General features: G+C 39.9%; 2 protein-coding genes, 2 long non-coding RNA genes and 1 pseudogene across 4 annotated transcripts; 2 read left to right on the plus strand and 3 right to left on the minus strand.

The window, feature by feature from the left end:
• Positions 1–1,194: 1,194 nt before the first annotated feature.
• Positions 1,195–2,718, plus strand: LOC112195312. Its single transcript, XR_005808953.1, has 3 exons — positions 1,195–1,543; positions 1,645–1,808; positions 1,892–2,718. It is a non-coding gene; the product is annotated as an uncharacterized LOC112195312 (long non-coding RNA).
• Positions 2,719–5,713: 2,995 nt separating this feature from the next.
• Positions 5,714–9,643, plus strand: LOC112193634 (fumarylacetoacetase). The gene is made up of 14 exons (XM_024333843.2): positions 5,714–6,351; positions 6,429–6,507; positions 6,589–6,647; positions 6,745–6,872; positions 6,960–7,076; positions 7,411–7,474; positions 7,563–7,662; positions 7,746–7,805; positions 7,936–8,008; positions 8,114–8,180; positions 8,296–8,360; positions 8,571–8,667; positions 8,760–8,879; positions 9,309–9,643. Exons 1-14 carry the CDS (start codon positions 6,025–6,027, stop codon positions 9,366–9,368), a joined length of 1,416 nt encoding a protein of 471 aa, XP_024189611.1. The 5' UTR covers positions 5,714–6,024; the 3' UTR covers positions 9,369–9,643.
• A 6,018-nt stretch (positions 9,644–15,661) lies between these two features.
• LOC112195168 (glucan endo-1,3-beta-glucosidase, basic isoform) lies at positions 15,662–17,577 on the minus strand. The gene is made up of 2 exons (XM_024335533.2): positions 17,422–17,577; positions 15,662–16,801 (listed from the first exon to the last, which is right to left on the minus strand). The coding sequence occupies exons 1-2, from the start codon at positions 17,495–17,497 to the stop codon at positions 15,855–15,857; spliced, it is 1,023 nt and encodes a 340-aa protein (XP_024191301.1). The 5' UTR covers positions 17,498–17,577; the 3' UTR covers positions 15,662–15,854.
• Positions 17,578–19,398: 1,821 nt separating this feature from the next.
• Positions 19,399–20,898, minus strand: LOC112193349. Its single transcript, XR_002933882.2, has 2 exons — positions 20,682–20,898; positions 19,399–20,297 (listed from the first exon to the last, which is right to left on the minus strand). It is a non-coding gene; the product is annotated as an uncharacterized LOC112193349 (long non-coding RNA).
• Positions 20,899–22,849: 1,951 nt separating this feature from the next.
• Positions 22,850–24,049, minus strand: LOC112192011 (annotated as a pseudogene).
• Positions 24,050–24,369: the final 320 nt, after the last annotated feature.

A 24,369-nucleotide genomic window follows, 5' to 3' on the forward strand; every position in this document is an offset into this window, starting at 1 on the left:
GAGACTACTTCAAGTGGATTAGACATAGCTTGATAGAGTTGTCTCATGGGTGTCCAAATCGTGATGAGTAGATTTCTTAAACATAAAATTTGATTATATCATCTTCAACATAACCCAAAAGATTAATTCATACCTATAAAATGATGAAGAGTGGTGATCAACCAACAAAACTCATGTTTTTTTTGTTTTTTTTTTTTTATACATATATTCTAAATATAAATTTTATTCTTACATTTAACTGAAAATTTAACAAAAGTACCAAAAACCCTGAGTTCTTGTATCAAATTGTCCTCTTTTGAAGATCAGGTACTAAAGTGTTCAATTGGCCATACCTCAGGTACCATACAAGGAATTTACCTTTTTTATTTATTTTATCAAATGAATAAACTTAGTTAATAAAGCTTAATCAATTATAATGATAGATGTTAATGTGGTCTCGTTAAAAACCATGCTTAATCAAATCAATTAAAAAAGTGTATCACTCCTCCTACATCAAGTCCGACTATCAACAACTAAAATGTCTTGTCTAATATTTTTGTGTATTATTATAATTAGTGAACTTTTGGAGCTTCAATTTCAGTTTAGCATACTATATGCTTTTATTTTATTTTCTTCAAAAGGACCTAGTTTACTGTTTACCCAATAATCATTTTCTTATTTGAAAATCATTGAATTCAAATTAAATTTATGGACTAAATTCAGTTTATTACTTTGAACTTTACACCAAAAATATGTCAGTCATTTATGTTTTAATTTCTTCAACAACACCCTTATTCTTATCGATTTGATCAGTCTAGTCCAATATATGTCAATTCGACGAGGCTCAATAGTAGGTGCCAGAACAGAGAAAAGGATAAAAACAGAAAATTCAAAACATACTTTTCATTCATACCCAGCAAAATGGGGAAGCCTACAAATTTAAAGGTGCTGAAAGGAAAGATTCCATCACGAGGATCAACGACAGGTGTTCAAATCTTACAATCCTTATCCTAATTGCTAGCTGGCAAAAAAAACAACCGTTACAGAAGGATAATTGTGGTGCACAATTATGGTCTACTGGTGTAGTTCTGAAAATAGCTGATGGGTGTCCTTATCAATTCCCACCCTCTCAACTAAGGACCTGTCCTCAGGCCTGGAAATGGGGAAAACGATTCATCAGGGAGTGAGCCTCCTCCCAAGTTGCGTCTTCAGCTGGAAGTCCCGTCCATTGGACGAGCCATTTCGTAACTGATCTGTTCTTCTTTTTCTCAATAGCAATATCAAGGACTTTTAGTGGAGTCCAGGAGATTCATCAGTGAAGGGAGGAAGAGTGGTCGAGACTGTGGTGTGATCTGCAATCCTCTTTTTCAGGAGTGAAACATGGAAAGTAGGATGGAGCTTGCATTGTGGCGGCAGGAGATGTATGTAAGCCACCAGACTGAACTTCGCTGTGATCTGGAAGGGTCCATAATATCGAGGAGCAAGCTTCTGTGAAGGACGGTTGCAGAGTGACTTTTGCCGATATGGATGAAGTTTGACGTATACCCAATCCCCAATTTCAAAGGTTCTCTCTGATCTATTTTTGTCTGTCTGTTGTTTCATCCTATTCTGGGCAGTATGCATATGAGTCTTCAATAGTTCCAATAGTTTATCTCTGCTTTGCAGCTCAAGGTTTACGGCATGGACTGCTGTGGAGCCAGGAAGATAGCGATGGATGCTCGGTGGTGGAGTGCCATAAATAGCTTGAAAAGGAGTCATCTGGGTTGTGGAATTGTAAGTGGTATTATACCACCATTCTGCCCAATGGAGCAAATTGGCCCAGGAATTAGGTTTGTCAGCCACAAAGCATCTGAGATAGTGTTCTAATGAGCGATTCACCACCTCGGTTTGACCATCTAATTGTGGATGATAGGTCGAGCTCCTGCACAACTTAGTTCCTTGGGATTTGAAAAGAGCCTCCCAGAAATGGCTGGTGAAGATTGGGTCACGGTCGCTGACAATAGAGCGAGGAAGGCCATGAAGCCGGAAGATTTCTCTGAGGAAAGCCTATGCTATTGTGGCAGCTGTGTAGGGATGAGTGACAGTGACAAAGTGGCCGTGCTTCGAGAGACGGTCGATTACCACCATTATGGCATTCTTACCATTTGAGACAGGAAGGCCGTCGATGAAATCCATCGATATGTCAACCCACGTATTGTCTGGCACCGGTAATGGTTTGAGAATGCCAGGAGGCTTCAAGGTTTCATAGTTTTGGCGCTGGCAGGTGTCACAAGTTGCCACAAAGCACTTCACATCCTTGCGCATACCCGGCCAACCAAAGCTACGGCCCAAGCGATTCAAAGTTTGAAGGTAGTCGGAATGCCCTGCCTCCAAGGATGAATGAAATTCTGAAAGAATCTTGAATCTTCAATCCGATGTTTCTGGTATGTAGATGCGATTTTTATAGTGAAGCCTTCCATCGGACAGAGAGAAGCCCTTCTTGGATTGGTTCCTTGATTGAAGTGCCTGGACAATTGATTGAGCTACAGGGTCTTGTTCACAAGCAAGGTCAATAGCTTTGATGCTATCAAAGACGGGGCTGGATATGGCTTGTATGGCATGGAGCTCCTCGCGGCGAGATAAAGCATCAGGTACAGTATTAAGGCTGCCAGCTCAGTATTGAATTTTGTAGCCATACCCCATGAGTTTGGATAGCCACTTATATTGAAATTACAAAATGGATATTTATGTTTCCCAACTAATGCAACTAATCAATATGTCAATAACTTTAGGAATTAGTCTTAGGAGTGCAGGCCTGTTCGCATCCTAATATAGGAGTGCAGTATAACTTGAATCCTAATCGAAACTGCATATCAATCTTAATAAGTCTGACGATGTTATGCTTTACTCAATTAACCAAACCATTCAAAGTAAACTCATCACACATAACACAAGATCTGTTGACGCAGTAAAACCCTCCAAAGAGGTAAACAACTGCGGGCACTATGCCGGTGAACAATCCACTATATGAATATGAAAGTACATAAAGATCTTACACAACTCATCTACTAGAACCAATCTAGTGGGCAGCGGTGTCTCCTTGTCTTTACTACTTCCAAATCAGCGACCTTGTTCTCCTTTGTCAATTTTGAGATGACACAACTCTCACCTCGGTTAACCTCAAGGCACAAATCATGCATGAACTACCAACACACATGAAGCATAAAACCAGAAAACTGTTTTGACAGAAAAAATTTGGGATTTGATAATCCTTCAAAACTAAACAAGGAACAACTTATGAAGGATTCTCACATGAAACTTTAGCTCAATGCTTTTTGAAGATAAAGGCAGAAAAATCTCAAGAAAGCAACGACCAAATATTTTGATATATTCCACCCCCTGAACAACCCTAAGAGAAACATATATATAGGAGAGGACGAGCTAGCTAGGGTTTCTAATGTACATGGGCTTCAAGACGTCTTTTAAAAAGCATGGATTAAAATAGAATCATCATTTAGAAAGCCCATAAACCAATTTAAGAAAGTTTGAATGCTTTTAATAAAACCATCTGAAAAAACGCAGATCAGTACAATAAGATTGAAAAGTATAATAGGATTCAAAGGCAAGTTCAGTCCTAACCACTTTACAATCATGCACATGTATGCAAGACATACCTGATTGATGAGAGTTGTGCATGAAGCTTGAATCATTCCATTCTTCTAAGGATCCAAGAGTAGAAAGTTATTACATGAAAACATGACTCTTGGTTGTTGCGCTTAGGAAATGCCAATCAAATAAACATTGCACTAACATATGTTGAGATGGTGTGGATGTTTTCTGGTCTAGCAGGTGCTTGAGCGTCTGATGATCCATAACAATAGTAAAGGTGCGGCCGAGAATGTAATGACGCCATTTTGCGACAGCAAAGAGAATGGCATACATCTCTTTGTCGTAAACCGATAGAGATTGGTTCCTTGGTGATAAGGCCTTGCTTAAGAATGCCACTAGATGGCGCTGTTGAGAAAGCACTGCCCCTATGCCCACGCCACTTGCATATGTTTCTATCGAAAACTCCTCCTCAAAGTTTGGCAAGGCTAATACAGGAGCTGATGTCACAGCTGATTTCAGTTGAAGAAATGCATCCTTAGCGTGATTAGACCATGTAAAATTATCCTTCTTCAGCAAATCTGTCAGTGGCTTTGCAATAATACCATAATGTTTTATGAACCTGCGATAATAACCTGTAAGCCCCAGAAAACCCCTTAAGGCCTTGAGAGTAGTGGGCCTAGGCCACTATGAGACCCCTTGCAATTTTTCTGGATCCATTTCGACCCCCTGGGCCGAGATAATATGCCCCAGATATTGGACTGATGGCAAAGCAAAAGAGCATTTTTCCAACTTAACTTCAAAGGGATAAGGTATTCTAATTTTACCATTGGAAGCTTTGTAAAAATATTCAAATACAATTGCTTGAAATATACTAACAATTTATTTCTGCATGGTGGATGACTAAAGTGGAATGAACAAAGTTAATATAGAGAAGCTAAAGTAAGTAAAAGAAAGTAACATCACTACTACGCCCACGCGCTATTAATCTTCCTGGATGGAACAAACCAGGCTTTGATATTCGCTGAAGTGCATGGGGTGCTCCTGTGTGGGATCTCTGCACTTGAGGGATCATCTTTGTTGGAAACCCCCACACGAAGCAAAACGAAGATGGGTGGGAGGCCACCCAAGGCCAACCGCTCTTCTTCGGGTCCCTTCCTTCTGGACTCGACCCGAGTTGTGCCCTCCAGATGGAAGGGGGCTTTGGCAGTCACCTCATTCTCATGCTCTCTATTCAATGACCGAATCTTGGAGGGATGACGAAGGATGGACTCGCGAAAGGAATGGGAGTGGCTACAGTATGGCTGTTCCCACACTTCACGCCCAGAAAATGGTGGCTGCCAAGGTTGAAGATGGTGGTGCAGAGACTCAAGCCGATGCCTCTTGGAGATAGTGGCGTAGCTCAAACCCTCAGTGAGTTCCTTCACTGCTTCCTCTTGAAGATAGATTCAGAAGATTCCACTGTCTGCATTTTAGCCACTTTTGGCTTTGTAATTTCACTAATGTATTGAATGTAATGCTTTGGCCGCAAAGCCACTTTATGAATATAATAGCATTATTCTATTTTCAGATCACTCTTTAAATATTCGCGAAGCCTCAAAAATAGGCTCCAATTTGTTATTTCAAGAAAAGTTCAAAATAATCGAACTCTAAATGTACTCTATGGCGAAAGTGACTTGAATTCCACCAACTTTATTCCTTCGCGAGATAAGCTTGTTGCAAGCCGCTTACTCGGCCTTGGTATAGTGTTGCCCCCCCCTAGTCTTGCTAGGTGAGGCAAAGGGAACGAATATGAACCTCAAAAGCAGGCCTTTATAGATGGACTTCGCGAGTGTAGGGAGACTAAGGTTGCCCCCAAGTTTCGCGCGTGGGTGCTGTCTATGATTCCTCGGATTCCCAGATGCTGGGAAAGTACAAGTATCTGTGGACCAAGGTCCACCTGCACCAAGCCGAAAATCAGCGCCCGTCGGTCATGCAGAGTAATAGTAACGGGTGGTTATGCAGAGTAATAGTAACGGGTGGATATGAGTAATGGTAACGGGTGGATATGGGGTACTCCACATGGGAGGCACGTGATAGGGTTGGCTAAAGCCTAAAAGCGGATCTCGCCTCGATCGGTCTCTCCCTCGCTCTCAGTTACGACTTACGAGTTCCAAACACCAATAGTACGACCAAATACGTCCAGATTGAGGACCAAGCCCGCACACGCGCAGGGCGTTGGAACACCTTGACAGGCTCCTGCTCCCATTTCCCGAAACGTGCAAAGCTCATTTGCCACTTTCGGGGGACGCATATTCTCCCACATCGAAAGCGGGCAAATCTCCAATCCCAAAATAAGACGCCTCCACACGGCTCCACCTCCATATTAAGTGACTACTGTCTCCCGCCTAAACCCTATATATAAGCCCCTCACTCTGTAGATTCAACGCCTCAGTCCGTCTTCTTCTCCCCTCCTAAAAAATGAAGCGCCCTCCGAGCAACACCTTGTACGGCCTTTTTCGTTCCTTCCGAGAAAACAACCCGATTGATCACATCCCCTTACCGAACCTCCCGAGCTCTAACTTCGGTCATGGAAGTCGTCGACATCGGAAAAACTCCGTGTCCGGCGTAGCTCTCACTTCCTTCATCGAAGTCGACCCGAGCTCTCACTTCCCCATACAGCCAAAACCGGCTTCAACGGCTCGACCGGGCGTGGCCATCGGCGATTATGTGTTGGACTTGTCAGCAATCGCCGCCGCCGGTCTTTTCAACGGTCCGATCCTCAGAAACTCCGACTGCTTTTATCAGGTCCGTTGGTTCAGTAATCATGATTATTATATGCTGATTAATCCTGTAAAATTGATTGCTCTGTTTTTGGTTCTTAGCCTAATTTGAACAAGTTCTTGGCCTTGGGACGACCTGCTTGGAAGGAAGCACGTGCTACACTTCAGAAGCTACTTTCATGTATGCTGCAATCTTATCCTCGCTTAAGTTTGACCTCACTAAATTGATGATTAAGTTTAGTTTGGTTGATTAATGATGCAGCTACTGAGCCAACATTGCGTGACAATCAAAGTTTAAAGCAGGAATCACTTATTCCGTTGGTATGAGAAATCTATAATCCCGAAAATTACCTTATGTTTATTGCAACTTCCGCGTTTTGAATGCCACTTTTCTGTGTGTGTCCTTATGAATATGTAGAGCGAGGTGGAAATGCTGCTTCCTGTGGCGATTGGGGACTTTACAGACTTCTTTTCATCAATGGATCACGTACACGACTGCGGGGCCAAGATTAGTTATAAGGCAGGTCAGGCAATTCCACTGAAATGGTACGTGGGTTTAGGGTGTCACAGCACAGAAATTTATTCCTCTATCTTTGATCGTTTACAAATTGAACAGGTTTTATTTCGTGTTAGGTTGGACCTACCAATTGCATATCATGGACGAGCTTCGTCGATTGTTATCTCTGGAACTGACATTACTCGACCCAGGTCAATCAGAGAGGTGTCTCTTGAGACATTTTTACGTCCAAGGTGGGGTGTTGGACATTGCTCACTTGGTGGTAATGGTTCATTTCTGAAGAATTGGTAGTATATTAGTATTTTGAGGCTATATTTCTGGTGCACGATATTTGGTTTATAAGGAGGGTGATGGGAAAGTTAATTGTAACACTTAACGATCGGTTGTGCCTCCAATCACCTGTCGCATTTTTTAACTAACTTTTGAGTTTGGTGCTCACTCTTTTCCTGAAAGAGTGTGTATTTGAACCGTGATTAGGCTGGACTTCCCATCCATGTAGAAATTTCGTTCTGTCATCACTTACGAGTATTTTAGTCTTATATTTTACTCTTTCATGTGTTTTATCAGACAACCTCCAGGTGGTCTGCTATATTTTGGTCCCGCAACGAAACTAGATTTTGAGCTTAAAATGGTTAGCCTTATGCTATTACATTACTCTTTGATGCTGTCGAACTCATAAATTTGGTTCTTCTCATCGTTCATTATCATGTTGCTTGTAGGCTGCTGTAGTTGGTCCTGGAAATGAATTAGGGAATCCGGTGGATGTGAATGAGGCAGCAGATCACATTTTTGGACTTGTCTTGATGAATGGCTGGATTGGTATGCTTGCTTCATGTTTCTTTCAGTTCTTGTCCTTCATGTTCTACAGTTGGTTGTATTTGATAAGAAGTTGGTTTTCACAGCTAGAGATATCCAGGCAAAGGAATTTATTCCCAGTGTGCCTTTCCTAGGAAAAAGTTTTGGTAAGCACTGAAAACTATCACGCTCCATTCTTAAATTCCATGGATAAAGATACACTACTTGATTGGAGCACTGTGCTCAATCAAATGATTGCATGACTTTACTTTTATGTGTAAAATTGTGAATATTTAGGAACTACGATATCCACTTGGATAGTGACACTCGAAGCTCTAGAACCATTTTCCTGTGATCCTCCCAAAAAGGTGTTTCTCATATCTATTTGTTTTGGTGCATATCACCCTAATTTTGGTTTTGTGTTGTAATTGTTGAAGCTGTGTTTCATGGTTCTTATATGATGTGTGCTCTGAAGTGCAGCACCCCCATCTATTGCCCATGTCGCTGAAAATATCTCCAAAAGCTATGACATAACATTAGAGGTACCCTCCCCGCTTGTTTCTTTCAGTCTTGTGAAGCACGTTCACAGTTTCTACTTTCCTTTTCCTATTCCGTTGCATTGTTTAGACGATGATCAAACTTCCTTTTAACTGCAAGGTTCGAATTAAACCAGATGGAGAGAGGCGCTCATCTGTGGTCACAAAGAGTAATTTCAACCACTTGTAAGGATTTCCTCTCTATTTACATCTTCAACAGTGTTTAGTTTTACATGATACAAGTCATACAACTCCTCTGTAGTAGTTTTCTTACTCGTGTACGAGTGTAGGGTATTTTCACTATTTTGTACGCACTACTGATCTTTCGGCCATCATAACACCTGGAACTGTGTTCCTTTTGTAAATATATGTTAATTATCTGCAACACATCTACAGAATTTGGACATTGCCTCAGCAGCTAGCACACCTTACCATCAATGGGTGCAACTTAAGGCCTGGAGATCTCTTTGGAACTGGGACCATCAGTGGACCTGTATGATTTCAGTTCATTTTCTGATATTATGAATTTAACAGATCCCTGTATTGCTTGAGTGAAGTTAATATATATCTTGTATCTGCCAATAGGAGCCAGAATCTTACGGAAGCTTGCTAGAGCTGACATGGGATAAGCCATTGTCATTAAACGGCGTTACTCGTGAATTTCTTGAAGATGGAGACGAAGTCATCATTACTGGTTTTAGCAAGGTTCTTGACCTTACATGCCCTTTTATTAACCTTGATATTTCTAATCGTCTTCACTATTAATAAAACGAAGGATGATCTTTTAGAAAAAATGAAAGTAAAACAAACATTAGTGAAGTTATTAATATGTTCGAAAACATTTTTAAAACCTGTTTTGCTCTTTAAACTTCTTATCCTGCTATAATGATTGTTTTTGCTCTTCATAATTTTTTTTTTCAAAAGGCACTTCATTTTCAGCACGTTTCTGATCTTTTTATCATGATTCATCGAGCTATGATGTTGTAGTATTTGCTTTTGTTCTCCTGAAGCAATTTATATTTCACATAATTACCGACTATCCTACTAGATTAAGGAACATTCTGATACTAGTAGAGTAGTAGGTCTAGTTGCAAAGATCCAACTATTGGCATCTAATTATTGTTATCCTTGCAGGGAAATGGCTACAAAGTAGGGTTCGGGAAATGCTCTGGAAAGATTGTTCCACCTCCTTGAGCACTTAGAAATGGCAAGATCAAATATAAACTTCATTGGAGCTCTCCCATTCATTGCACGCTGTAATTCCTTCCTATTGTTGTCTAAAATTGTACTATTTACTTCACTGCATAACATAATTCCTTTCTCATTGTTGTCTAAAATTGTACTGTTTACTTTCACTGCACTCCATAATTCCCTTGTCATTTATAGGTAGTTCTACTCAAACTCTTGGTGAATGCTTATGCTGTTTACTGACAATACATTTCATGATGGAATTTAAAGATCTAAAAATGATTTCCATGACCATACTGAAATTTGTTCTGGGCACAAATATAGCCTTTTCCCCCAATTATCCAAAAAAGAAATATAGGCTTTTGATTTCCTGCTTTGTATGTGGGTCACCTAAATTAACAGTCACGGAAAGACGGTGATTATGAGTGGTGACGCCACCCAGGCCAATATTACCCAGGCTGCGGTTCGAGTAATGAGGAGTTGGAAGGCGCTGTGCAAAAGAAAATGAGGAAAAAATCTTTATTTGAGAGAGAGAGAGAGAAAAAAGTCAGTGGGGGGGGGGGGGGTAAAATAGACATTTTGCAGTGAAAGGGATGCCACATCAGCAAAATAATAGAGTTTTTGACGATGAGTTGACGGCAAGGACCAGATCTGTGAAATTAGAGAGTTTAGGGAGTTTTCAGGTGAAATTGAAAAGCGAGAGATTAAACGTCGAGTCCCTAAAAGTATAGGGAGTAAAACAATAAGTATTTTGTCCTATTTTAATTGCATTGTTGACTAGACTTCTAACAAACCTAGAAGTCGAATGCTTTATGAGCTTGACAATTCTACTTCTTCAAAAAAATCTTGTCATTTGCTATAGAAGTGCAGTAGCCGTCAATCTTGTTGTAATTGGAATCGAAAAGGGATACCACATTGTTTGGTCTTTATTGCGTGTATTGATTCTGTCTTTATCATTTTTGAATTGAATTTTACAATAGACCAACTATTTTTGAACACTCTACTATGATAAGATCATCTTTTGTTTTAGATGATCAACAATAAAAAACATCATGGTTACGATTCACATCCTGCAGCAAAGCACGGGCATTGTTGCAAGCACTAAAACAAAATGGAGTTATTGTAGCTTATGAACAATAACTCCATTTGTAACAGTGTGCTTCCGCTTTTGCCCCCTCAGTGCGGCTCGTGACACTGACCTATACCAAAGTTTACTGTGCTAGTACCTCAAGGCCTAGTTACTTTAAAAAGGATTGCCATGACTTGATTTGATGCCGAGTTATAGAAGGAAAGCAGAGTTCAGCAAGCTTTCATGAACCTGAAGTTCTAGAAAGTTTTTACCTCAGCTAGACTTTCATGAACCCGAGCTCCATAGCTTTTTTTTTTTTTTAAGCCGCGGTTCAAAGAAAACATTTACGGCCAAGTAAGGCCGAGGAACAATAAAGGAACTCAAACTTACGACCAAGTAAGGCCGAGATCAGGTGGCAGCCCAGTTGAGTTGCTTACCAAGAATGGAAGCATACCGAACCTGCATGGCATGGAATGGTTTGGAGCAGATGGGTTTGAAAAAGTAGGTCCTTACCGAAGTACAACGGTAAACCTACAATCCCTTACCCCCTCGGCATTAAAGCCGAAGCTCAAGGGACTGGGGGGGCCCTGTTTGAACCTAAATTTGGCAAGGCGCAAGTAACAGAAATTAAGCTAGGGCCCACAGGATGCAGGACTGGGTCATGATGGGCCATGATATAATAAGCATTTAGCCGAGGTTCGGCTCACTTCGCTTCAGCCAGGGTCTGACTTTCACCTTGGCAGAGGTCCGGCTCACCTTGAGTCGAGGTATGGTTTAATAGTGGCTGAGAAAGTCCTATCCAATGCCTGTTTCAATTGGTCAGGACGCTGATGGAAGGACATTATGAGCAGATAAAAGCTACTAAATGCCAAATTCTACGTTTAGAGACAGTACAGCACCAAGTGTGGCCATTACAAAAGTAAGCATTGAAGAGTCATGATGGTTGATCGCCAATTATGTACGTCAAAGAAATTTTATTCTTAGAACACTTTGTAATCAATCCAGTATCAACAATTAAAGCTGAGATTGTATTTGTTTTATTATCTTTATTTCTGTACGATAATAGGGGCCGTAGACATCTTTGTTAAAGGTCCACAACCAAAAACACAACAGCTCAATACAATTTCAATATTCTCAAATTCTCTATCGCATCTCTACACTCTATCAATCTACGTATCTCTTATCAATTATTTTACTCACTGATATTTTTCTTGTCTTTCCTGCACTTTACATTCTTGCAGATTTATTTTGTTGCTCTTTAATTCCTTGTTCATTATTTTTCCTGCATGTGATTTCTTTGCATCTACCCTCCTGCACTTACTTTTTCACAAATCATATTAAGAAAATAAGAAAATCATATAAACGAGTTTTTAGGGTTCATGTGTTTCTTCGTCCGTACTCGTATTGAATCAAGGCATCAGAATAACACCTTATACTTTGATTTTGTCTTTACTGTGACTTGTGAGCATCTGCATCCTATAGATTTATTATTGATAACTCGCACTTTCACATTAACTCACTGAGTTACACAGCACGAACACTCCGGCTAGCAAAGCCAAATCGAGTAAAGTCCTTGCATCCAAGGCAGAGAACCCCGCGGCCGTCTTCGATCCTTCCTCGGCCCACAGTCGATTGATTAGAAGTCAGATCAGCGCAAACTTGGTAACCTAGATCAAAACCTTGCTTGGCCTCTCGGCTGCTAGTTGGCACGCCCGCGCACACATCACCAGGCCAGAAGGACACGTGTAAGCCAAGAAGACCTCGGCTGAGTGACACGTGGCCGAGACGATTTTTGAGCGAACAAGAGTATCTATCAAAGAAAGTTTCGTTGAAGAGGAACATGCCAGGGGATTCGCCCTAGGACAACCTCATCAATCCAAAAAAAAAAAAGAAACATAGAACGTTGGATTCACAACGCCAGAACATGTCAAGCATCTGGACATAAAGTCTGGGAAATTAGTTACAACTAGTCATTAGCAGCTAGTTAGTAATTGGGAATTCTACTCTTTGATTTGCTCATCAGTTAGCATCTCGTATAATTTACCTAGTGAAAAACACTAAAATACTGTTTTTCCTTTCTCTCTCTCTCTCTATCTCTTTTCTTTTTTTATTTATATTTTTTTTAGAAGAGTAAATGATAATATCATTGATAATGTGACAATATTAATACATAAAGACTAGCCAAAAACCCAAAAAGCTCTCATGTATAATATCACGCTTCACAAATGAAACCCAAGCTTAATTTCACCATTATCTTTCAATTGGGACCTCCAAATCTGCTCAGTTAATCTCATTCTATTATGAATTGTTAAATGACATATTAAAATAGCTGTCAAGGAAAATAATTATACCAAAAAAAATATTATATTTCATTCTTTATTATTTTCCTTATCCATTTTCATTTTCCAATTTCACTATATACTCATAAAAGAATATATATATATATATATATATATATATAATACGAATTAAAACTATAATCAAGATCACGTGACATAAAAATTCCTATCATCATATATGTTGAACGTATATTGGTGAGGGAGAACAAAAGAAATCCTATTATGACCCAAATCCCAATATATCCATTATATTTGCAAAAAAAAAGTGCTAGCGATTGAAATTAAAATTAAAAACTATTAAATAATTATTCATGAGATACAGAAAATAGATAAAATAAATAAACATTAAGAAAAGAATTATTACTCTTCATTTTTTTTTTGCACATCTAAAAGAACAAAAAAAAATAAAAACCTTGTTCAAGTAAATCCAGAATATGTGTCTGGCCCAAACTTTAGGTTACTTGACCTAGTTGTAATAGGGTTTTGAATTAAAGATATTCATAAATATCTAATTAATTGTACGATTATCTTTCCTTGTACAACTCTGATTATATTTCTTGTAATTCTCTATATAAAGAGGCCCTCATTATCAATGAGAACATACAGCAATTCTCTCTTAATTACAGTTTTCCTAAAACACATTATCAGCACGAAGCCCTAACCTTGAAACCCTAAATTCATAGCCTTCAAACCCTACCCACCATCGCAGCATATATTGAAGCCCTCGATCCCAGGATTCTAGAACTGGCGAAGGAACCACTGGAACCGGCCGGAAAACCACCGAACCGGCCCTTCAAGAAGAAAAAAGGGTATCCCTGCACCGGTTCACCACCTTCCGGACCTCCGATTGCTACCAGATTTACCAGCAGTGTCTCGATCCCAAGATTCAAGAAGCGGAAGCAGAACTCTAAAAACCGGTCTAGAAGTTGCTAAACCGGCCTGCAGAAAAACCGTAGAAGAAGAACAGGGAAAAAAAAAGAAAAAAAAAGGAGAAGCCCAGAAGAAGCCCAGCCCAATACCACGTCAGCTCAGCCACATTAGGGTGATAGTACACACACCCACAAGTGATTCGAGACGTCGAGACAGGATGGGAAGATTGGCACCAACACAGTAGTGGAACAAGGCCGCCATACCATTCCGTCACCGCAACACCGAGGCGCGTCTACGACACGAACCTAGGGAAGATTCAATCGGACCGCCAACAAATAATGCCGAGGTGGGAGAAGGCACCACGCCGCTGAGTACGATGTTGGAAGTCCATGGAGGGTGAGGCATTGTTGGATGGGATGAGCAAACATTAGTATTGCAACTGCTACTAATCTAGTATTGGGAACGTGGCTGAGGCTCGGCAGCTTATCGGCCAAATGGCGTTACACTGAAAGTCAACGTAGGTGAAGTTGAAGATACCTTACCACAGTGAATGAGTGAATGAGGTTTGTGGTAAGCTTTTATGGTGATAACAAGCTTCTGTGTATAGTTTCATGGTGCTCGAAATTTAGTTGACGATATATTCTCTCAAGATACAATTGATTTTGTATAATGTTGGAAATTTTAGGAAAATTTACTTTCAATGTACTGCAACACATTAATTTTTATGAATAGTAGAACAATTATATCTCATTGGAAATTCGGAAGAACACACCACATGAATGAAGCTCAATATAGTTGATGCAGGAGGATAGGAGGATGTGTAATAATTTTTTATGATTTGAGGGTAGTGTGATGATTGATGAATATCGAATCGCTAATGCTGAGTTAGGCTGCCGAGGGCAGAGGAGGCACATGATTAAAGGATATTTCATTAAAAGCTGCAAGTACATTTGCATTTCCTTGCATGCTAATTTCCAAAAACATAGACTATAAATCCAATCTGCTGAGTGCTTCGTAGTCAATATTATTGAACAGGCTGTGGGCAAAAAACAATTGCGGTGGTTGTGCCATACTAGCCATAATTGCAGGGAAATTGAATTGCATAGCGGCTGTTGGCACACAAAATAAGACTGCATGGGCTCCATCACATGCATCTCCCATGTCATAAGCAACTTGAACCCCTACGGGGTTAGAAAAACAGCCCCATAATTTGATCTTCATTCCTTAAAGGATCGATAATCCGAAGGAGAGCGCCTTCCTTTTGAAGTGCTTTACAGACTCTTAAGGCAGGTGAGTCGGTCAGACCAGAGATGTTAGGTTTATAGGTCACGCCCACCACTGCAATCTCTTTACCACGAAGTGTGGCAATATTGGTCAACACAAAACTCACGAATTGCTTTTGCCTGTTCTTATCCAACTTGAGAACCTGTCGCAGCATTTGTGATTCGGCATCTAATCTGCCCTCCTTGAGAGACAACGCATAGTAATGCACATATCTCGCCAAGTCCGGCCCCCCAATTAAGCATCCCCATATCTATAATCAAGTGCAACAAGTTGTCTCACATCACCGAAATTAGCACCTATTTTGTCACAGTGATTGTGAATAATGTTCATAGCATTGATTTTGATCCCAGCCGCTACATCTGTAACAATCCTCCCAAGATCAACAGAGAGATAATTTGGAAGTACGGTGATGTTTTCAAAATCAACCCATCCGTTATATAGTTGAACCAACAGATCCGGATTTCCAACATCCGACTTTCTAGCAATGACAACCTGCCTCGGCAGAAGGAGGTCAAAGATCATTAAGCCAGGAGACACGAAGTCCGGATTAGAGAACACTGCAAATTGGACAAGAGCTGTGCAGCTGCAGGACGTTGAGCCAGAAATCTGACACTACGGTTTAGGGAGTCTATAGGCATGGGGTAATGTATAAAAGAAGTAAAAACAAAAATTAAAAAAATTAATGTGTGGGGTGAAAAAAGTATATATGTAAGGTGAACAAAAAAAATGATAGAGTACGTAGCAATAGCCGCTCCTGAAATTAACTTCAGCAAGTCTTTTATTAATTATGACTACACGCTTATTGGCATTCATTTCTTGATTATCATACACGTATTTTGGCTCTTGCTAGGTTTACGGTTACAACCTAGCTTTTATTTACCTTTACTCGTCCGTGCATAAAAGAAATGCCCCTATAATCCTAGAAAAATCTTAGTTGAAATTGATAGGATAAGCAGGATCTCCGGTTGGTAAAAAGAGCCCGAAATTCTTCTCAGTCTCTGCTCCAGTTTTCTCATTCTCATTGAACATGGCAAATATGTAAGTTTCTATAGGACCTTCAGGTTTCTTCGGAGTACCACCCTTGACATGATTAATCACATGTGAGTTGTAGATTCTCGCATTCTCTATTGTTGTCACTTCGCCATCACCACCAGCGGAAGGCCAACCCGTCTCCGATACAACAATTTTCAAAGAACCGCCTCCGGCCTTCTCTAAAGCGGAGTAATGTGCATCCAGAAGTGCATCAAACAAGTTTTGGTAGCCAAGTTGTCCATCTTGAACCTGAACTGATGGAGATGTGAAAAGAGCATATTGAAGGTTAATCTCTCGGTTGTCAATGTAACTAAAGTATGGGTACATATTAACAAGCAACGGAGATTGGTTTCCCACAAGGAAACCAATGACAGGATCAAGAAAGGCTCGATAATCCTGCTTGAATGATCCTTTTGATGGAGGGAAGGATTCTTGGAGGACTATAGGATGAACCGCTGTCGAGACTTTAATTTTGTTTGCAAGACCGGCCTTAGAAATTGCATTTTGAATTCTTTCCATGGCAGGGCCAACAAATTGTGCAAATGGACCTGATTCTATTTCATTCCCAACTGCAATGTATTTGAAATTGACATCTCCATAGGTTACCACATTGTTTTGGACCCAATCATCAGCACTGGCTTGGTTGGAAGATATGTCCTGAAGGCGTTCGTGTTCGACCCCAAGCATGAGCTCGATGTTGGAGCCTCTAAGAGCTTCGAGAGCGTCATGGTTAGGACCATATAGCCGCATCCTTTTGATGTTATGTTGGTTGTAAAGTGATATTACTTGTCGTGGTTCTGGTAGATTGTTTGCTAGAGTTCCATAACAAACACCAATTTGGGCACCTGCATCAGATACATGTACATTAGCACTCGAAAACAAGCTTTATATAAATATATATATATATATATATGTATATCAGTTCTTTTTGGCTAAGGATGTCCTTACCTTAGCTTAGTAATGGATTTCAAGTTTTGACTACTTTTCAATCACATATTCACATCTTAACGTTTAGTTATTAGGTCTTAATGTATAGATTATCTCTGCAAAATTTCAGCCAAATTGATGATCGTTAAGGCATTCAAAACTGTAATTTACAATAATGAACAACGGTTCCGGTTCGAAAGATTCGGTTCGTTCATTGGTTTAATCGAGTTCGATACTTTAATGATCATCAATTTGGTTAAAAATTTACATAATTGATCTATACATTAGGACCTAAAAATTGAACGGTTAAGACGTGAATATATGATCGAAAAGTGGTCAAAAACTGAAAATTCGGTCCTAAGGCTAAGGTAAGGATATCCTTACCTGAGAAGGACTGTGTGTGTGTGTATATATATATATATATATATATATATATATATATATATATAGAGGTAAGGAAACAATGACTAAAATTAACATGCACGTTAAATAATGATACATGAGAGAGAGAGAGAGAGAGAGAGAGAGAGAGAGAGACCTGTTGTGGTAAAGGTCGCCATTAGGATCCCAAAAAGTAGTAACTTGGAAACTGCAACCACATGGGACTTGGCCATCTTGTGTATTCAAAAGGATGAACTTAGCAAATTGCATGTTTCAACAACATTTTGAGGTGCCATTTTATAAGTAGAGAACTCAAAACATTTTTGAATGCACTTCCACAATTAATCAAGTGCTAGCATTAATTAACTTGACCCAGATTTCCACAAATTAATAAATACAAAGTGTGAGTACGTATTTCACAAGTTGCAGCCTAACTTATCAACGATAGAATCGGTTGAACAAGTCTAGTTTCTTCCCCTTTGGACAAGTTGAAGAAGACTTGTTCCTAATTAACTTGTCTCCATCGGAAGCTCCAACTAAAACATAGAAACATGCATGATGCTATTAATAAAAATTGGGCAATGAAATCTGGGTAAAAAGTAAAAAGTTCAGAGGAAAATTGTTCAAAAATCCGAGTGAAATGTTGAATGTTCATTAATCCATGCATCAACTATTGTCCTGTAAGAGAGGTAATGGTGAGATTATTAATCCTTCTACAGTTTAGCGTACCTGAATAACACGGTTATTGCCATCACTGTCTTCAATTAATTAATTCCAACTTGTAATACCACTCCTTCGAAAATGTTCAAAGAAGAAGAAGAAGAAGAAGAAGAAGAAGGCGGCATATAGAAGTCTGACGTACTATTTAAAATAGTCGTTATGTTGAATTAATCTGATAATTTACTTTCTTGTCTTTTCCTTTTTGAGTCCGACTTTCGTAACACTTTCGTTTCTTATGAGTTAGGAATGCTTGATGCATGGTTGTCAGAAAACATTAAGCATGAGTTGCGGTGTCACCTAATAAGTGATTGCGCGCATCCATATCCATTATCGCAATATGTACGTAACTAATGGTGCGGAGACTGTGGACCAGGCTCTGTTTGGTTTGTGGAAAAGAGATGAAATCATTTTCCTTTTCATTGGAAAAGTGGATCCTGGGTGAGTTGGGAGGAATCATTTTCCACCTATTTTTCCTTTTTACTGGGAAGTATTTTCCCTTCCATTGTCACTCCCAAACACAGAAAAAGAATTCATTTCCCAATGCCCAAAATCTATGAAACAAACACAGCCAAGAGTGAATTGCTTCCTTGACCGGAATTGATATCCCATATCAATTAATTATATATGAACTCTAGGATAGATAGATATTATTGTAGGGCAGAGTTGTCTTCTGAGAGGGTACTGCCCTGTTAGCTAGTAAGATTTTAAGGATGAGATCACGTACTATGCCTACGTGCAAGCTAATGAGCACCACGTATTGGCTACTATCCCCGGCCTAACTTATGAGACAATTGAATTCTCCTGTTATAAGCCTCACATGCACAGCTGTGGCCGACAATATATATTGCTGCTAGATAGCACAACTACATCAGAGAAGAATCCATTGCAATTATGATAAGCAAGAGTTCTAATTAATTTACAATAAGCTTCTGATGAACGGTTGGTTGAAAGTCGCTTGCAAGCAAGCAAATGCAAGGGTTGCAATAGATCACTTCCTCAGGAACTTAATTGGTAGGAGGCAAGAGGCTAGGCGTTGGTCCAACACATCGGGATCCTTCAGTTGAATGCGTTGCTCTGTTGAAGTTGATGGACATGACAAAAAATAGGAGATGAGGTCTTCAGGATGCTTTCCTATGATCATTTCCAATTCTACCGGCCACTTGTTGAAACCGAAAAAAATCACAAGTCCAAAAATTGGTCTTTTAAATCAGAAAAATCAAGGGCCCATATTGGTGCGCAATTATATCAAGGGCCCATATTGGTGCGCAATTATACGCTTGTATAAGCTGTTGCGAGACCAAAAAAAAAAGAAAAGAAAAGGGAAATACATTCATACATATCTGTTGATAAGCTCAAAAGTTTGAATGGCAAGCAAATGTGGATAATTGCATTCAAGATTTTGGTTGGCTTTGAATAAATTCAAACGGCAAGCAAAGAAGATATATTGCTAGTCAAAGTTTGACCAATTAAACGTCAAAGATAGATACACTGACATGCAATATAGTTGGAGATAAACACATCTCATTCAAATTTTAAATTACAAGTATGGGGAGGCTGGTAGCTATCCGATCAGCAAGTACACTACTATATAAAGGTAGTGGTGTGAAGAGAAGAGAGGAAAAAAAAAAAACACTACGGAGGGCAGAAAACACTGAGCAAAAAAGACTACAGAGGAGAGAGAAATACAAAGATACGCAGCAGAGGAGAGAGGAAGACGCTATAGAGCAAAAGAAGAAAAGAAATACAGAGAGGAGGAGACGCACAGAAAAGAAAAGCAATCTGCAGATATACATCTGCCTTCCCTGTGAAGCCTCTCCAATTAATCCTCTATGTCTTGTGACCTCCAAAGCTCTAATAGGCCGTTCATGAACGACCACTGTTATTAGAGTTCTTCGTCGAAATGACATCGTTGCTGCTCGCAAATACTTTAAGGCATTGAAGCAAAACGGTTGTTCACGAACGACCTCATTTCAATGCTCAAAGCTCTCCCTGATGAATTGGAATAGGTTGTTCACGAACAACCTCCTGCAAGTTTCTTTGTCTGAGGCATTAAGGCAAATACGGTCCTTCATGAATGGCCTGAGTCTTAATGCAATCTTATATGCTGCAATTTCTAAGCATTGGAACAAATGGTCGTTCATGAACGGCCGAGTTTCAAAGCCACAATCTACATGAGGCACGGCTGTCAAAGCCTCTGCTGAATCACCACCTCTAAAACAAGCCATACAAAACCCAAAGCTGACAGGCAATGCCAACCAAGAAGCGTCACCCAAAATTAGCGGTCGAGTTTGGCGGTAGTGAAGTAACCAAAGCCTGCAGAAGGGTTTAAATTAAAGCAATACAATTGAGTGTGGACAGAAGCTTTAAAATCAATAAAAAGCATTTGTCGAATTGTTATGGATGGAAGAACATGGCTCAGATGCTCAGAATCAAAACAAAGAATGATTAAAATATTTCTTTGTTGAAGCAGTGGTTTGATTAGTAAGAGACAACAGAATGGAAACAAATAAGCTTTGTTTCTAGAACTAGTACCATTCATAATTAACAAGAAGACAAAGCTTAATTGTTTAGACAAAATTTCATCTTGAACTTGCTGTATGTCGGCAAGTATAATTGAATATTTGAAGGTGGTGTACATGGTCAATAAAGGAAGGAAATCATATTTGATGGATTGTAGCATTCACAGAAGGGTCGTACCAGAAGAGGAATTGCACCAGCTTTCCAACCCTGCACACCGGCTAATCAATCTACTGCTGTGATGGGGAATTGAGACTGCAACAACAAGGAAATAAATTTGGGGATCTTAGTCGGTATTTCGATTGATTGAAGCCCATTGAAAAGCTTTACCCAGTTCAAGTCTCCCTCTCCGAAATGAGCTGCAAGAGCTAGCTTCACCTCCAACATGATTTCTATTAGCTCGAGGCAACTACACCAACAAGGATTCCAGCGAATGTAAAGATTGATAGAGATCAGTTTAGTCTCATGGATGGAGTGGACCGTTTCAATTGGGCCTAACGCATAATAAAGCTAAAGGCCTGGAAAGAAAAGATGGGGGTCCAGATCATTTTATTTGGGCCTAACGTATAATAGAGCTAAAGGCCTGGAAAGAAAGATGGTTGCCCAAATCATTCAGGCCTGACGCGAAACAAAGCTAAAAGGCCTAGAACGAAAAGATGGGTGTCCAAGTCAGTTTATGGGTTTGCCTACGAATTCCGAAGCACTACAAAGCCCACTTCAAGACAGTTTACCTCAGAAGTTCGGGCCCAGTCGAATTTGTTATCAACAAGTAAAGGAGACAACACAAAAGCCCATTTACACTGCCGAATACAAGATTCAACACATCGGGTGCCCAAATCAAATTAGCGGACACTCTGTTAATTACGTGTCCCAAAGAAATACATTTGTCGGGTTCAAAAAATATTTATACATCCGTCTAACACAAAAGTTGGTACAAAACCAAGAAATACAAATTCAAGGAACTACGGTCGGTTTGATCCCACAATGGGTACGTAGGCAATCTAGCAACACCCACTAGATACAACCACAAGTCCAAACAGAATCCCTGACTCCACCAGTCAAAATTTAGCCAGTCCTAAATTGAACCATTGACTCCAGTCAAATTCTGCCAACACCAGAAATACAAACTCAAGAACTACAACGGTTTGATCCCTTTACAGGGTATGTAGGCAATCTAGCGACCCACTAGATGCAACCGCAAGTCCAAACAAAATCCCTGACTCCCTGGTTCATCCAATCCGAATCCCTGACCTCATCAGTCAAATTCCGCCAAACACCAGGAAACGTCACAACCTTTCCAAACAAATCCAAAACAAATCGAATCCCTGGTTCACTTACACCAAATTCGTCCAAACACTATTCACATTCCAAAAGCAATACCCTCCAATGGGTCATTCACCCATTGGAAATCTTGAACTACGAGTGGCTTGATCCCTCTCCAAGGGTACGTAGGCAACCTATTCAAATCCGGGTGCAGCCACAAAAATAAACAAACACACACATCTCCACAATTGGTTTCTTCATAAATGGAATCAAAGGGTGTTTCCCTGTAACAAGGGAATATAATTAAAAGACACATTCTGTCTTGAATGGGTCGAACCTGAACTAATTAAAACTCTGTTCACTAAATGAATACGAGTGAAATTATGTTGGGTGACATTTACGCTCACAGTATGCAGATTTTCTCTCAACACCACTCAAAGCTATAAACATCAATTTCTCATTTGATTCCATATTATCTATGCCAAATCTGAAGCACTGTATCCAAATGTGCCTGCAAATGTACGTAATCCAATTAGAATCATTAGGCTTCAAAAGCCTAGCCGTACCAAAATCAGAGACATTTAGAGATCTGATGCCTAAATTAGAAACATATTTTTATGTAATTCAAACTGTTTGATAATATCTAGATACAAATGGGCACGGTATTAATGCTGATGAAACATTATTTGGTGTAGAAGTATGAGCATCCCATCCTATACTAATTCGCAGATGCAATAGACCTGTGAAATAACTCAAGGCAATGCTAGCTTATGTTAGCTTTGCATCTTCAAAATGTAATAGCACGCTCAATCGCTCAAAGTCAATCTACATCTTCAAAATACGTAGGTTGACTTAATTTATATTAGGTGACGTACGTTGACTTGATTTATATTAGGTGACACAATGCATGGATGTGTAGCTGTCCAGCAAAAACAAAGGTGCATACAGTAGCGAGCTCTGAATACTCGAAAGTAATTACAACAATACGATTCAAACTGGAGAGTAAGCTTAAGTCATTGTTAGTTTTATGCGTACATCTATCATTAAGTCATTATAAATTGTATGCGGTGAGAATTGAGATGTGGTCAGAAAAATGACCGGTATTTCTCTATTATCGGAACCATGAACGCCATACATTGAAACCGAAATATTTCGTCATATCATATAAATGATATAATGACAATAGCTGGGTGTCAAATTCCAGATTCAAAAAGATCGATTATTCCTTTATTTTAACATCTAAGGAAATGATATCTCTGTCGTGATATTTCCTTTCTAGCATAATATTAGATATATGGTGTATGACTCTTATGGGCAGAAAGTAATAGCGTAGTTAGGTCCCCCGGAGCAAGTGAATGTGCCTTTCTTGTCATCATAAGCGTAGCTGTAAGCCTCAGGGCATTGTTGACTAAACTTCATAGAGTAGTCTGTAGGAGGACATGTCTCTGGCTTTTCATTAGGTGGAGTGCAGCAATACTTGGGCTCATTGAACTTCAAGCACGCGCTCATGCAGCCAACCACGCTCCCGCCAGCCCCCGTTACTTGTAGCTCACTCGGACACATAGCGTTCACGTTGGCGCTGCAGCTAGAGCTCCGACAGTCCCCGGGAGCGTGACCGCCTTGAGGGTTACGGAGATGGGCAAGTTGAAGCCGTCAACAAGACTAACATCGTAGAAATCTTGACCCCCACCTGCTGGGATATTAATTTCCACCAAAGTGGCTGGCGGAATTCCTCCTTTTCCGTTGCATGAGACCTGACCGGATGCGCAATCCCCTGGTTTGTCACAAGTGAACATTCCTGAATTGTCCGTGAAGCAGTTGGTACGGCCCCAGAAGCGGCCATTCCATGGAACCGGAGTGTCTATGGAATTGCTAGCTTGGGGTGCTAACTCGAACCCCGTCAATGGTAACTGAGGTTTGTTATCAGAAGTTAGGGTTGCTGGCCAGACCTTGAAGGTGCACTTGTTTGTGAAAGAAATTGTTGCCGGATGTGCGCCTGCATGCATTAAGTAAAAAAACAAATACAAAATAAATAATTACCACTACGAATAGTACTGAAAGTGTGGTAATCACTAATCAGTCTAGCAAGAAAGAAGAGCACACGAAGGAAATAAGAATTGCCTGTTCACCTGGAAAGAAAAGGAAGGCGAAAGTGAGGTAGAGAAGCACTTGGATTTTCATCATGATTGAATATCTCGATATGTTGCCCTAAATACAGCCAATTGTGGTTGCAATTTGATGAGTGAGGTTGTGGTTATATTTATAGAGCTAGATTTATAGACTATTCTTCTTAATTTTTTGGTCAACAAGTTAGGCCATCTGAGGTCGTTATTGCTTTTTGTAATTTTGCATGTTATTATACTCTTTAAGTTCGGAACAAATTAGGCTAGTATGGCCGGTGACCGGATCGAAGAAGCGACCAGGCATGAACGTATGGAAAAAGCATATATATCGACTTCGATATATTCATATATCTGTCGGCAGTAGGTTTTGTGAAACTGATGCGTCATAGATGGACTAGTTCCCAGTTTATGACGCAAATGATGAAAACTTAAATGACGAGCTAGCTCTAAGTCCAGGCAATTAGTTAGCTCTAAGTTTCTTC

Source organism: Rosa chinensis, chromosome 3, assembly GCF_002994745.2.
Source record: "Rosa chinensis cultivar Old Blush chromosome 3, RchiOBHm-V2, whole genome shotgun sequence".
NCBI lineage: Eukaryota > Viridiplantae > Streptophyta > Magnoliopsida > Rosales > Rosaceae > Rosa > Rosa chinensis.

What these genes read in the sequence shown, in the direction of transcription:
- LOC112193634 (XM_024333843.2), top strand. Translation starts at nt 6,025, where the DNA reads ATGAAGCGCCCTCCGAGCAACACCTTGTACGGCCTTTTTCGTTCCTTC. An exon ending in TAGATTTTGAGCTTAAAATG is followed by an intron (nt 7,475 to 7,562) that starts GTTAGCCTTATG and finishes TGTTGCTTGTAG; the next exon opens with GCTGCTGTAGTTGGTCCTGG. An exon ending in TCATTACTGGTTTTAGCAAG is followed by an intron (nt 8,880 to 9,308) that starts GTTCTTGACCTT and finishes TTATCCTTGCAG; the next exon opens with GGAAATGGCTACAAAGTAGG.
- LOC112195168 (XM_024335533.2), bottom strand. Translation starts at nt 17,497, where the DNA reads ATGGCCAAGTCCCATGTGGTTGCAGTTTCCAAGTTACTACTTTTTGGG. An exon ending in GGCGACCTTTACCACAACAG is followed by an intron (nt 16,802 to 17,421) that starts GTCTCTCTCTCT and finishes TATCTGATGCAG; the next exon opens with GTGCCCAAATTGGTGTTTGT.